We start from the raw sequence: 15,655 nt of genomic DNA, 5'->3' as shown, positions 1-15,655 counted from the left end.
ATATGATATATATATATATATAATATTTATATTAATTGATTAAGTTTAATATTTATTTAATATTAAATAATTTATTTAATTATTTAAATACAAAAATTTTGAATAAGCCATTTTCAGAAAATCGGAGGTTCAAATCGATTCTGGCCGCTTTTGTGCACAACCGGCTTTTAAGGATGAACCGGACTTGCCTTAAGATTGATTGGTTCATGGTCGGACTGGCCGATCAAATCTGATTTTTAAAACATTGTAATTTCATATCATTTAAATATAATGAAAAATAAGTCTCATTAAATGGACTGACTTGATAATGAACCCTACCCTAAAAATATGAGTTCGGGTTCGAAATCCAAGATTGGAGCCACCATCTTGAACCCTGTAAGTAATACACCAATCGGAAGATGTGAGCTAAGTGCCATGTAAAATAAAGTGCTACGTCATAAGAGCCACCTTCTTGAACCCTGTATGGGACAAAGTACTACATGATAGGAGCCACCACTTGAACTTGTAGGGGCTACCTCTAAAGTCATATCTGTCCAGTGGATGATTCTGAGATATAGATGCTAACGAGGACGTCAGTTACTTTAGTGGGGGAGATTGTGAAACACCTTAAGTAAAAAAAAGTCAACTCTTAAACATCAATGCACCTTTTGGTGTAATGACTGGAATTTCTATTAGAAATTTCCGCAGTTAAGCGTGCTCATGCAAGAATAATTATGAGATGAGTGACCTTCTGAGAAGTTACATCAATAGAACAAAACTGTGAGGCTCTTAGGCCAAAGCGGACAATACATCGATAGTTAAGAGTTTGAGTTGTTACACAGATAAACACATATATAATCGTAATACAACAAGTTAAATGAAAATAACTAAAATGCATACTTTCATAGAATATTTTATCAATATGTAGCATATTAAACAACTGAGCGAAATTTCAAGTTTTAAGAGTTTTATCATATTACTATGGATTGTTAAGAATACTGTTTCAAAGCTATAAATGCATTACAACGTTATTTTTTATATGAGAATTATTTTCAATTTGCTAAGAATAGAACATTTTTTACTTAGTAAATTTTTTTCAGGAAAATATCTAAATGCTAAAAATGATCGCATCTACAACATTCTAAAAAAGTTATATAGTGAAAGTTTAGTTGCATGGTGTGAAGTTATCCTTCTTTCTACTCTACAAATTTATAATTTAAATAAGAAAAATCTCAAAATTTTTGTATTTTTAAAATTGAGTTATGTAAAATATAACCTATCTAAATCCGGACAATTTTCTAGACTGAGCCGATAGCAGAAAATGGATTGGAATACCCTAAAACCAATTTTCTCTCTCTAAAAAACTCCACTCTTTCTAAAATGAAAACCATATGGGGAAATTATATTTGGCAAAGTGAATTTGAATTAAAAAAATAATATTTTTTTTATAAAATATTGGCTCACTACAAGAAAATGGCTTATTACCGGTGGACAATATCCATTGGTAATATGGGAAATATGACTTTACAACAACAACAACAACATCAAGCCTTTATTTCCACTACGTGGAAATATGACTTTCTCCATCGAAATTTTTGGCGGAGTTTCCAACAGTAATAGTACCGGCAGAAAATACGTCGAAAAAGATTCGTCGAGTTTAAGTAAGCCAGCGCAATTTACACCGAATATTTCGCCGGTGATTTTTGAAAAAAAAAATGCATCAGAATATTATTAAAACCGGTGAATTATCCGGCAGAATATGCGTTGGTAAGTTAGCGACAAAAAATACGCCATAAATTCTGCTGCAAACTACCGGCGAAATATCTGCCGCTTTTACCGGCGCATTTAAATCTGCCAAAAAGTTCAACGGTAATAGAATATTTCCATGTAGTGGCTTAGCGTTGCGGAGCCCTAGGCAATAGTGTTGCTTCGTTGACCCAAATCATTTAATATATGAATAAACCTAAGGGCTTGGCGTCGTAGCTCCTCCCAACCCAACGCAACTACGTTTGTCCCACTGTTGCTCTCCTACCTTTTGGGGGGTTGGGTGGAGTGAGGGGGTTTGGTTTTGGCGTCTCGATAAATCAGGTCGGCTGATCTACTGGTATTACTGCAATTGCTTTTGTTTTATGGGTATTTGGAATGGTGTTCTTCTTATCTGTCTGGTTGGTAATACCCGATCTCTGTTGTCTGATAGTATATTTAATTTTTCGGGTGCTGTGGTTTGTTTCGTTTCTGGTCTGTGGATGGTTGGGTGGCTGGATGTGGTGCTGCCTCTCTATAATATGGAATGCTGTTGTGTTTATTATGGGTGTGGCTGCTGGATCTCATCTGTGATACTGTTGGTTGATTTTCTGGTTAGGATTGAGCGGCTGGTGGGTCTTCCTAATGAAGCTTATTCTCGCGCTAGCTCTCTGAGCTCTTATAGTTATCATCCTATGACTGACTATGTTGTTGCTTGTGGTGGCATTCTCTGTTTAGCTTTCATTTTGCCGTGTGGTTTTAGCTAGAATTTCATTTTTTTTCATGTGCTCTAACCCTTGTTTTCATAGTGAGATCTATTGTTGCAGCTGCTGGAAGACTGTTGGTTGGAAGAATTGGACTAGGTTGCTGGTCAAGATTGGCTTCTTTTTAGATAGAAAGACTGTCATTTACTGCTATCCTTTGATCTTTCTTTTTTGGATGCTTGTCTATAGCATCATTAGAATGTTACTAGGGTCTATGTATTATTTTGGTAGTGGCGTGAATTGGCTCTTAGGTTTTCTTTATCTTTGTTTTGTAGCTCTTTTGAGCAGTAGCGAGACGATGATGCCCTTTAAGGATTATGTAACCTGTTTTTTATATTAACGCGTAGGCCCTTCTGTGGGTTTTAACAAAAAAAAAAACTACGTTCCCAAGGAAAAAATTTCCGATTTTGGTTTCATGCAGATAGACCTTTATGACCTGCTTTAGAATATTTTCAGACATTCACATGCATACAAAACACTCACAAACACATACAAGATGTAGAAATGCAGAAATTTCATTATATTACTCTTACTTGACTAAGTTAGAACATGTGCAACTACACACTAATTCAATGGCTATTGTAAAAAATACTCATATTCATTTACCTCTATGATCTCAACACAAAATTTTATTAAGAATTTTTAAAAGCAATTCATTATATTTACTCCTTATTGGTTTTAGAAATTTTGTTGTATCCCTTGGTTTTTTAAATTTCCATAGTTCCTTTAAAACTTGTAGCAAATATAATGCTAAATAAGGGCACTAACAAAATTTTTCCTAACAATAATGAAATGAAATAGTGGATTTTACATGAGTACCACTAGATTCTTATATTTTTACACATTTAATATTTAAATTTTTATATATGCTTGTATAATATTTTAGGCTCTAACTAACATCAAAATATATTTATAAAAATATACTTTATTTTAAATAAATTAGTAGTAATTATATTTTTAATATGACTTATAAATTAGAATATTACAAAAATAAATATAAACTTTAACAATTTAGATAAATAATACCATATGTATGTAAATCCCAAAATGTATAGCTAAGTATCATTGAAATGTGCCAATAAAAGGAAAATTATTTTGAATGGCCACGGATATCATTCGAAGACGAATCAGGACGCATCATATCATCTTTTTGTTGTGCACTGTGACAAATTAACTATATATACCGAATGACGTGATGCCATCTTATTCGCCTTCAAACGATCTAGTGATCACGCATAATAATTTCCTCAATAAAAGGAATTTTTATTAGGTCTGGACACCTGACCTAGCTCTACATCCAGACGCCAATAAAATGGCGTCACGTGCTCTTACTTTTTACCACGTGGCCCGACGACCTGACCCGGAACGGAAACCCAGTATTGCTATTTTCGTGTATTGCTAGATATTGCTCGTCATTGCTAGGTATTGCTTGACAATAATGAGAAATACCGCTCTGTCAAGACCAATACCGAGCAATGCTGAGCAATACCTAGCAAAATCGGGGAATTGCTAGGTATTGATCTTGACAGAATGATATTACTCGTTACCGAGCAAAACCAGCAATACCCTGGTCGGTACAAATCAGCTAATACATAGCAAAATTGGGTTCCGGTTCGGGTCGGGACGTCGAGCCGCACGGTAAAGAGTAAGAGCACGCGACGACATTTTATTGACGTCCTGATGTAGAACTATCCGGACCTAATAAAAATACCAATAAAAGACTGTATTTATTTACAAGCACATTATTATTATTATTTTCATAATGCCAAATAACAGAGGTTAGAAAAGAGATTTGGTCTACCGTTAGGGGCATAAATGTCACTAATTAATTAAACTGTTAAAATATTTCTCTTTTGTCTTCCCTTCTTCTTTTAATTCACCTGCCTGTTTTGAGTCTTCTTCTCTCGTCCTATCAGGTTTCTCTTCCCTTCTCCAATTCCACGCTCATGGCTCCAAGCCGGAGAGACCTGCAACTCACCTCTATCTACGGCGGCCGCCGGGAAAACGCTATATCGGCGAGAGAAGAATCCGGCGATCTCGAGGACGTAAGGCTCCTCGATTCGTACGAAGATGAGGAGGCGGCGTTAGGAAGAAGAGAGAAAGACGGGAAGAGCATGAGGAAGATTCAGCTTAGGGTTACGGGAATGACGTGCTCGGCGTGCACTAGTTCTATTGAGTCGGCTGTCGGCGGCATCCAGGGAGTTGCTCGGGTCACCGTCTCGCTGTTGCAGAACAAGGCCCACGTGGTGTTCGATCCTAATCTTTTGAAGGTGAGCTTTCTCGAGGTCTTGGGCTTTGTGATTTTGTTGGTTTTGAGCGAGTGTTTGAGTTTTTATCAGGGTTCTGTTTGGTTTTCGGTTTAATTGGATGAAATGGATTTTGTTTCTTTGAATCAAGTTTTTCTACTTCTACCGATTTTTAAATTTTAATTGGATGAAATGGATTTCAGATTTTTATTTTCTTGCTTTTTGTGTTTAAGAAGTGTGTGCTGTAGTTTTGTTAAGAAGAGGATGCAGTTTGAGTTGTGGTGGATTTAGGTTTTTTATCTCAATGGAGAGATTTTGATAGGGTTGAATAGTTACTGTAGTGCACGTCTCATGAATATGTTTTTGAGCCTCTAACAGAATAGGAGTTTCAAGACTTGTTTTCAGATATGCCTTTTGCTTCAATTATTTAGTTCTTGATCTTTAGGGGATGTTTGATTGCAAGATTTAGCCAGGTTTTAGGCTAAATCTGGCTAAATCTGGCCCCATGGTTTTGAGTTACATAAATACTATGACCTTCTTAAATATCATTTTCTTCCCTTTTTAGGTTTAATTTTGATTTAGTTAATCCCTGGAAAAGAGTATTTAAGATATTGACGTCACTTCTTATTGCGCTCTTCTTCTATTTCATATATCAAATAATTTATTTAGAATCAAACAGAATAACATCTAACACATCCAACAAATTTCAAAATTTAACGCCTCTTTGATTTACAAGATTTACTAAATCCTACCTGTAGCAAAACAGTTTCTCAGGGCATTGGCTTACCTTTTTGTATTTAATTGTTCTAGAAAGCTGATTTTTGTAGGTTTTATTGGTCGTTTGAGGTGTCATCATTATCCTGTTTATGTTATTATTCAGCTTTACAGTAAAGTCCCTGATATAATGAAATTTCAAGGCTTTTGTTTGCCTTTCTTTCACTTTTTTCCGGAGAAAGCACCACAAAAGCAATCCACTAATATTATATATTTACGAGTGCGTAGTTATTGAATTGATTTAGGTTTAGGAAGACATCGGTTGGCGATCAAATTTGTTGTCAATATTCTACATATCATTTATGAACGTGCTTACTTGAAGAAATTCTCTCTTAGCTTTGTGTTGTTTAGTTGCAATGACACGGACAACCTTTATTCTGAGCATGTAAAGGTAGAGATAGGTCATTCCATTTTTATTTCCTATGGGTTCCTGATCAAGTGAATGGATTTTGGTTTTACAGATTGAGGCTCGGGTAGAGTAAATTCTAGCTCTAAAAGTTAGTGTTGTATATATATATATATATATTTCATTTTTGGCCTTTTAACCAAGAAAAAGTAAATAGCCCAGATGGTAAATTTAATATAAATCCATTATTTTGAAAGAAAATTTTTACATTTACATATATTTGTACTCATTTCATATCCTAAAACCTGGGTTGATTGTCTACTAACATTTATTATTATCTCTGATGATGCATTAACATTTTATAATTTCAAATTATATTATGTTCAACACATGAAGGACATGACAATGCATTTGACACATGTTTGATATATTATGATAAATAAAAAAGAAATAAATAATGAACATTCATGTTATAGGGTAAACTAAATAATGATGATTTGAATAACAAAGTCATAGAAGAGTCGAAGATTAATAAAAGGCTTTTAATTTTGAAATAAACAAATGAAATATGACTTAAATATTAATTTTCTTAGATTACCTCTTCTTTTTTATATATATAATGATATGTTTAATACGAGTTCTTATCCTATATTTTTAACAATAGTTGTGTTTATTATCTGTGTCCTCATATTCATATTGTGCTTCATATATTATCATTCATTTCTATAGTTTATCACCTCAATTAACAGTTAATAATACTTTTTTTTTTCACTTCATAACTTTGTTTTGAAAAACTCGTCCCTCCTAGTTTTGATATCTCTTGCTTATCTGTATAGGATGAAGACATAAAAAATGCTATCGAGGATGCAGGTTTTGAAGCTGAGGTTCTTCCAGATTCTGAATCAGTTCAATCAAAATCACAAAAGATTTTGACAGGGCAGTTTAGGATAGGGGGTATGACTTGTGCTGCATGTGTTAATTCTGTTGAAGGTATTTTGAGAAAGATTCCTGGTGTGAAAAGAGCAGTTGTTGCTCTTGCAACGTCATCAGGGGAAGTTGATTATGATCCATCGATCATTGGTAAAGATGACATTGTTAGTGCAGTGGAGGATGCAGGATTTGAAGCTGCATTTCTGCGAAGCAGTGAACAAGATAAATTTTGTTTTGCCATAGCTGGATTACATGCTGATAAAGATGTTCATCTTTTGCAAGGCATACTTGAAAACATAGAAGGAGTGAGGCAGTTTGAGATAAACAATAATATGTCAGAGTTTGAAGTAATCTTTGATCCAGAAGCTATCGGTTTGAGATCAATAGTTGATGCAGTTGAAAGTGGGAGCAGGGGCAAACTTAAAGCTACGGCCAGGAACCCTTGCAATGGAGCAGCCTCCAGTGATACCAAAGAGGCATCAAAATTGCTTCGGCTTTTCATCTCCAGCCTGATTCTCAGTGTGAGTATGATTTTATATATCATGGTAGCATCTTCATTGTTTTAAACTTTTCCAAGGTTCCGTGTACTGCACAGTTCACTTCTTTTTTTGTTTTTGTTAGGTGTGTTTTCATTTCTACATTTCTAAGTTTTGAACTTTTTCATCATCTTTTCAGGTTCCGATCTTTCTCATCAGAGCAATATGTCCCTACATACCCTTTATTAATTCATTTCTACTTATGCATTTTGGACCTTTTATAATTAAAGATCTCCTGAAGTGGGCGTTGGCAACCATAATCCAGTTTGTTATTGGCAAAAGATTCTATATTGCAGCATACAGAGCATTGCGACACGGTTCAACAAATATGGATGTTTTGATTGTGCTGGGGACTTCAGCTTCTTACATCTATTCAGTTTGGGCTGTATTCTATGGTGCAAGCACAGGTTTCAAGTCACCGACATATTTTGAGACAAGTGCAATGATAATTACTTTTGTGTTATTGGGGAAGTATTTGGAAGTTGTTGCTAAGGGCAGGACGTCTGATGCTATTAAGAAACTAGTGGAACTTGCTCCATCAACTGCTATTTTATTAGAGAAAGATGCAGGTACATATTTTCAACATGGCCACACTATCTACTAATACAAATTCATTCTCGTGTTGGTTGAATACTTATTTTTGTTAAATGTCTTATTGTTGATTATACATCTTCAAACTATATTCCATTGTGATAAAAAAATCAACTCTCAAAAGACTCTGTTAACTGATTTTCTTAGCTTATCTGCAATCCCGTTTTAACAGAAGGAAGACATACCACTGAAAGAGAAATTGATGCTCTTCTTGTACAGCCAGGAGATGTTCTAAAAGTATTTCCTGGTCAAAAGGTTCCATCTGATGGTGTGGTAGTATGGGGTACAAGTTACATTGATGAAAGTATGGTTACTGGTGAATCAAAACCAATAGCAAAGCAAGTTTCTTCTCCAGTTATTGGAGGTACCATGAATTTACATGGAGCTCTTCACATAAAAGCTACTCGAGTGGGATCTAATACAGTTTTGAGCCAGATTATTTCTTTGGTTGAGACAGCCCAATTGTCTAAAGCTCCTATCCAGCAATTTGCTGACTATGTAAGTGTTATTTGGTTATTCTAATGATTATTTTTCTTCTAATCAGGAACTTCCATAATCTTCTTCTTCTTCTTCTTCTTTTTCTTCTTTGCGTTTTTAGCTCTCCTATCCTTTAAAAAAGAATTGAGCCTAAAGATAAACAGATATTTAGGAATGCATTCGATAAAAAAGAAGTTTTCATGGAGCACTAAATGGTTATGATGCATAAGTTCACTTCCAAGTTATGCAAAGAATTCACTTGTAAAGGATTCACAGCAATTTTTCTCCTTGTAATCAAAAGCCGAAATAATTGACTTTATAAAGCTTCAGTTTGTTTTCGATTTTGTACGCACTAGAGGTTGCCAATATTGTCCATCTGAGAGAGTAATTGCAAGATTCTTCATTCAATAAATTAGTTATTGAAGTGAGAGGCTGATATGCTGCCGGCCCAGGAGGGGCCGGCTGGACCGGTCCAATTCTACTCACGTCGGAACAGAGAAGGGGGGGGGGGGGGGCCACTCCCGGCGGAACAGAGAAGGGGGGGGGGGGACTTCCTAGTGGGCCCAGCTGGTCTTAATTGCAATTAGGAGGAAAAATTTGAATGTGGGGGGCTGTTTTAGGAAGTGTATGATTGTCCTTTATGATTATTTTTGTTTAATTAGGAGATTGGGGGGATTAGCTCCTCATCTTGAATTTGAATGAGAAGTTTGAGATCTCTTGGTGTGCTTGGGCTCTAGGGTTTGCTAGAGACTTGTGGAGAGTTGTTCTTCCTCTCGAATCGAAGAACGTTGTATCTTTCTTTGTTTTGCTTTGATTTCTAGTGAAATACAAGCCTTTACTTGTGTTTTTCTCTCCGATTTCCCAATTTCCTGCTGTTTTCCTGCTGTTTGTCTGCTGTGGACAGCAGTTTGCTGCTGTAATTTTACTGGTTTGGGTTAGGGTTACTTGCGAACCAAGTAATTCCTATTAGAGGCTCTTAAAGATGCAAAGTAGAAATATTGCTAGGATCAAGAATGATGGGCTTGAAGTAACCATAAATGGAAAGAGAAACCACAACTACATACCGAAATTTATGTGTTTTGGTAACGTGGAATTGAGTAGGATAGTGGAGCTTGACATTATATGAAATATTCAGGAGGTGGAGCTTGGAATCATTTAAAAAAAAGTAAACATATGAGGTGATGCTATGAGATTAGGAGGTTATTGCAGTTGCAATTACTATGGCAACACTATTTCCATTTAGTTGGCATATTTTGATTATATTTTGGAAATTTAAGTGGGGTTAGCGGCTACTATTTATTGAGTTTGGAGATTTTAAACTAAATTTGGATTTTCTTAGTGAAGTTTTTAAAATTGTAAACTTAAAAGTCTTAAATTTAGATTGACATCATGCCAATCGTATTTTACTAGCTTAGGTTATGAGGAGTCTATAAATAGTGATTTGAGTCATTTAATTAAGAACTTTTGGGTTTGAATAAAATTTCTCTTTTCTAGATTTCAATATTGTGAGTGTAAGTTAGATGTATAGTTTCTTTGAGTGCGGTCCAAATATGACTAATTAATGTTGGAGGAAGTTATCTTCTTATATTGCCATGACGCCTAGATTTTCCTACTTTATTACGTCCATGTTTTTCTATTGTATTTACATAATTTGCTATTGGTCTGTTTAGTGTTGTTGATTTCGATTAAAAAAAAATCTCATTAGAATTATGATTTTTGAAAATTAATTATTCTTTTTTTATTTTATTTGTTTGTAATTTCTGTTGGTTTCTCAGATATTTTTAATCATTTCATTATTAAGTGGCTTAAATTCCAATATTATATACTTTCTTTTAAATAAACTAAGTTGTTGGATTCATTGATAATTTATAATTTGTGAATTCTCAATTTTCCTTTGCATTAAATTATACTACTCATCATATTAGTTACATTAGAAGATATTAACTTCGAGCCATCTTGTATTATTAAACATTAAATAAGCTTATGTATATAGGAGAGGAGAGAATTCGATTCACAAATAATGAATAAAAGCTACAAGTATAGCGTACAAATCAAATAGCCCGGACTAAGTGCTTTCTAAAAAATTGGATTACACCTACACTCAAAGAAAGAAGAAGAAATCCAATAATCTTATAATGCTTAGATGAGATCATATTAAGTATTTTTCTTTGGTGCACCTTTAAGTCTCCTAAATCCTCTAGGAACTCTAATCATCATGAGGGTGTGCGAGGAATAATATGCTTCTTAGCTTGAGAAATTTGAAGGAACCTTGCCAATATTTAGAAAATAGTTGTCGACCTCCTCCTACATGCCTCCCAAGAAAAAAAAATACGAACTCTCGAGTATCTGATTTTGTGTAATCAAAGGTGGAATATTTGTATGTTTGATTTCTTGAAAGCTAGAAGGAAAAAAAATCTAGATTGTTATGATTTTTATTTTTTATGGCAAGTCCTATATCAGGTGCTGTGCATTAGCTGGAATAAGAAGGTATATTTGGAAATTTTGTTGACTCGGATATATAATATCATAATAATTCTCCCTTTTGACTTAATATTGTGGCAAAACATGATCCCCTTTCTGTGCCCTCATCTTCAATCTGAGCATTCTATGCTTTCAATGCCTTGAAGGAACTCAACGTTTGCAATCTCATTAAGTTGTTTTCTTCTCACCCTGAATACTAAAATGATATAAGCTAGCACTAGGGCAGAATATGCAATGCAAATTTAATTGATATAATCACCTAAATTCTTCCCATCATTATGTGATTGAATTTATTCCAAGAGTTTTCTTTTAGCTTATAAACTCTCTTCTGCTTTCCAAAAATATATTGCCTCAATGCAGGTGAAGAAATAACTAATGTTGCCTCGAAAGTTGCACCCTACAATGCTTATAATCTTCTGACTCTTTTGGCCTTCATGGAACCATAGAACATCTGTAAACCTTAAGGCTGTTAGCATACCCAAAAAAAATTGTACATTACATTACTCAAAGCACCCAAAGATGCAAATACACTCTTAAATTTGGCACATATGTCAACACAGTCAAAATCTAGATCTGCCATCATGTGTTTTATACTAATGGTGTCTAGACCTACAGCCTTACACACTATTATTTCTAATAGAATCATGCCCATTGCCCTATTTAAAAGTAGAACACAATGATTTGTCAAGACGCATTAAAAACATGTTAAGTGCATACTAATTATTATATTTGTTACACGCAGTTACAGGAAGAACATCAATAATATCTATATTAATTGGGTTTGCATCTTATGTTTTTCTGTTGATTGTCACTTGCTATTTGTCCCTTTTTTAACAAAGCCTGGCAATCTCTCTGGGTATGCTCTTGCTTCTGGCAAAATAAGCAAGTTATGTTCCTCCAAGCATAGTTGCCTGTAGAGGTAAACCTTTTCTCTATACATCGCCTCCTCACAAGCAATTCCTTGTTTTGCTTTTCTTCATCAACACCTTGAGACTTAAATATCACATTTGGTAGCAAAAGATAATTCTCCACACCCTCTAAACTTATGATCTCTCTTATATACAACACAATATTTAAAAATGCTTATAGGAGGGAGGTAAAAAGCAAAATAATAATAAATCCTATTCCTCATTATTCATTTACTTCAATATTTCTCAATTCACAAATAATTGAACTAAACTAAACTCATTTAAACATGCATTAAATGGAGTACCTTCCTTTATTCAGATGTGACTTGATTGGCATTCCTTCATGCGTTGCAAGCACAGACGTTCTTTGTTAAAGTTTGTAGGAGAAATTTTTGGTTATGTATGTTGGCGCAACATAAGTCATAATTCTTTTGCAAACATCAAATTCCTATTAAACATTTTTATCTCAAAATACATATTGCTTGAATTTTGAATCAGGGTTCTTTTTTTTTTTTTAATATCTATAGTTTTGAAAGTCTTAGTTAGTCTTGGTTTCTATTTTCATTTATGAATTTAATTATAGTTTGAATTTCTTAGAATAGCCTGTGTTGTTTTGTATATTCTAACATTCAAAACATACTTGAAATGAAAGGATATGCTTTAGGCTGGTTTTTTTTTTAATTATTATTATGTTTTAACCAGCTTTTAGGCTTATTTACTACTAAGTCGACAGGGTACATTACATATATTATTAGTCTGGTTTCCCAATTACTTAGATGTTTCGTGAAGATGTGACTTAATCATGATGAAAAGACAGGATTTTATAGCGATTCATTTCACGAATTTTGATGTCTAATTTTTTTTCATCCTACACATCTAAAAGTGGACGTTCAATTATCAACTATTTTTACGTGCTGCACTTATTTGTGCAGGTTGCAAGCATTTTTGTGCCCACTGTTGTAGTCTTGTCCTGCCTGACATTCTTTGGATGGTAAGTACTTTCATATTGTCGAGAAGATTTTACTTGTTTGATGGGTTAGGCGTTTATTTGTTATTCCATCTTGTCTAGGTTCATCTGCGGTTCCATTGGAGCATACCCAACAACATGGCTTTCAGAAGGTAGCAATTGCTTTGTTTTCTCCCTCATGTTCTCCATAGCAGTTGTAGTGATTGCATGCCCATGCGCGCTGGGACTAGCAACACCAACTGCTGTCATGGTAGCAACTGGCGTTGGTGCTGCCAATGGAGTTCTCATAAAAGGAGGAGATGCTTTAGAGAGAGCACAAAATGTTGGCTATGTGATATTTGATAAAACTGGGACACTTACACAAGGAAAAGCAACTGTCACAACTGCTAAAACTTTCACAGGAATGGACCTTGGAGATTTTCTCACTCTGGTTGCATCTGCAGAGGTGAGCTTTTGCTCTCAAAGATTGTCTATCAAATGAGCTGACAGTGATTTCCCTGAGTTGTAACTGTCTTTCATCTTCTTCTGTAGTTTAGGCTAGCAGCGAACACCCTCTTGCAAGGGCCATCATAGATTATGCTTGCCATTATCATTTCTATGGTAAGTTTCCAACAACCAAAGATACTATGAAAATGAGAAAAGAGGACTTTCTCTCAGAGTGGCTTCTTGAAACCTCGGAGTTCTCTGCCTTGCCTGGAAGAGGGGTTCAGTGCCTGGTAAATGGGAAGCAGATTATGGTGAGTTCATGAGTTTTTACCTAATTTTTCATATGATTATAAATGCTGAACTGTGCATCATGTCCTTGATAGGTTGGTAACAGAAACTTGTTGACTGAAAATGGGCTTCCTGTTCCTCTTGAAGCTGAAAATTTTCTAGTAGAATTAGAATCAAATGGCAAAACAGGCGTACTGGTGGCGTATGATGGGATTTTCACTGGTGCCTTGGGGGTTGCAGATCCGTTGAAAAGAGAGGCGTCCGTAGTTGTAGAAGGCCTAAAGAAGATGGGCGTGAAGCCTGTTATAGTAACTGGGGATAATTGGAGGACAGCACGCGCAGTTGCCAAGGAGGTGAGCTTTCTTTTCATTGCGTTGTGTGATTAGCTTAGTTTGCAGTGTTTAGCTGCTCTTTTTGGAATTTGAGTGCTAATTCTATGTTTGCATTTGCCCCTTGAAATCCTTTAACCGAACATTAGTTGATAAAGCCTTTGTTTGGGATGATTTTTCTTACTGCTTCTTAAAACAGCTTTTTAATACTAAAAATAAATTTTTTTGTTAGAAAGCTGCTTTAAGAAGCAATAATAAAGCTGTCCCAAACGAAATCAAAGTGAATTACATGTTCTTTTCGAGGCAATGAATAGGATACTTTGGAGGAACTTTCGTGATGGATCCCCATGATCATTTTAGGCATACATGGAGCCATTTTGAATCTCTTTCCTTGCTTTTAGGTTCAAAATATGGCTCTGAGATATATATTCAATGAAGAGAGTATTATCATTTCCTTGCATGTTTGCTGAGAGTTTTTAGTACATTATATAGTTTTCCATTTGTATTCATCCTCAATAATACTAACTCTATGTCAACAATTTTAGCTCAATAAACCCTCTATGCATTATGCAGGTTGGCATTGAAGATGTCAGGGCAGAGGTAATGCCCGCCGGGAAAGCAGATGCCGTTCGCTCTTTCCAGAAAGACGGTAGTGTGGTCGCGATGGTCGGAGATGGCATCAACGATTCCCCTGCTCTTGCCGCAGCTGATGTCGGAATGGCAATTGGCGCCGGCACCGACATCGCCATTGAAGCTGCTGACTATGTCCTTATGAGGAACAACTTAGAGGATGTGATCACTGCCATTGACCTGTCGAGAAAGACATTTGCTCGAATTCGTTGGAACTACTTCTTCGCCATGGCTTACAATGTGATCGCAATCCCCGTCGCTGCTGGAGTTCTCTTCCCCTTCACAAGGCTGAGTATGCCTCCATGGCTGGCTGGGGCCTGCATGGCCTTCTCTTCTGTAAGTGTTGTATGCTCTTCTCTCCTTCTAAGAAGGTATAGAAAGCCTAGACTAACGACAATACTTGAAATAACTGTCGAGTAAATGTTCTTCTTTTTTTTAACCAATTTCTTGTGATGCTCTTATTTTATTTAGTCTTCGTTTGGGACGGTTTTCTTACTGCTTCTTAAAACAGCTTTTTAGCACAAAAAATAAGAAGCAATAGAAAAGCCGCCCCAAATGAAGTCTTAATCATTGTATTTGATAAGGGAATGTAATCAAGTGTAGTTTCTATCTCCATGATTGTATCTGTAATGGAAGGTGTGCTCTTCAAAAGTTTTTGGAAGTAGTGAAGCTCTACTGGCCAATTGAGTTATTTGGTTTATGTGGAATTGTAACTATATTTTTCACCCCCAAATAAAAGGGTGCAATTTACCACAACTGGATGCCAATGTCTGTAAGTAACTTCTGTCCTTTTGTTTGTGTTAGTGTGAATGAGTAGCAATTTTTGTTGTGATTGGTCTTAAGATTTGTACTATCTTTTAGTTAGTTTTTGAGTAGTCCTTTGTATTATTTTGTTTAGATTCTTGAGTAGCCACTTATGCTATCATTTAGGCTTAGTTTGGGTCGGCTTTCTTACTGCTTCTTAAAATTTTTGTACGAAAAAATTGCTTTAAGAAGCAGCAATAAAACTGTCATAGAGGAAGCCTTAGTGTCTATGAATAGACATAATAAGCTTGTAATAAGACAAGCAAGCCAAAAGCCATTGGAGCAAAAATCCATTTCAGATTTCAGCCATCTCTATCTCTCCTTTTTGATCTCTCCTCTGAAGAAGCTCAAGAGGAAGTGCTTCTTCCTCTCATCCAAGATCTTAACAATTCTTTTATTTTATCAGCAGGAATGTGAAGTAAATCCATCTGTCAAA

The 15,655-nt window shown here is 35.3% G+C and overlaps 1 protein-coding gene across 1 annotated transcript; it reads left to right on the top strand.

Moving 5' to 3' along the window:
- Positions 1 to 4,361: 4,361 nt before the first annotated feature.
- On the top strand, positions 4,362 to 15,257 carry LOC110108259 (cation-transporting ATPase HMA5). The gene is made up of 9 exons (XM_020838827.2): positions 4,362 to 4,756; positions 6,689 to 7,303; positions 7,458 to 7,887; positions 8,082 to 8,407; positions 12,708 to 12,766; positions 12,845 to 13,187; positions 13,279 to 13,479; positions 13,552 to 13,809; positions 14,359 to 15,257. Exons 1-9 carry the CDS (start codon positions 4,433 to 4,435, stop codon positions 14,833 to 14,835), a joined length of 3,033 nt encoding a protein of 1,010 aa, XP_020694486.1. The 5' UTR covers positions 4,362 to 4,432; the 3' UTR covers positions 14,836 to 15,257.
- The last annotated feature ends 398 nt before the right edge of the window (positions 15,258 to 15,655 follow it).

Source organism: Dendrobium catenatum, unplaced genomic scaffold, assembly GCF_001605985.2.
Source record: "Dendrobium catenatum unplaced genomic scaffold, ASM160598v2 fragScaff_scaffold_716, whole genome shotgun sequence".
Lineage (NCBI taxonomy): Eukaryota > Viridiplantae > Streptophyta > Magnoliopsida > Asparagales > Orchidaceae > Dendrobium > Dendrobium catenatum.
This window is presented reverse-complemented; position numbering and strand designations above follow the sequence as displayed.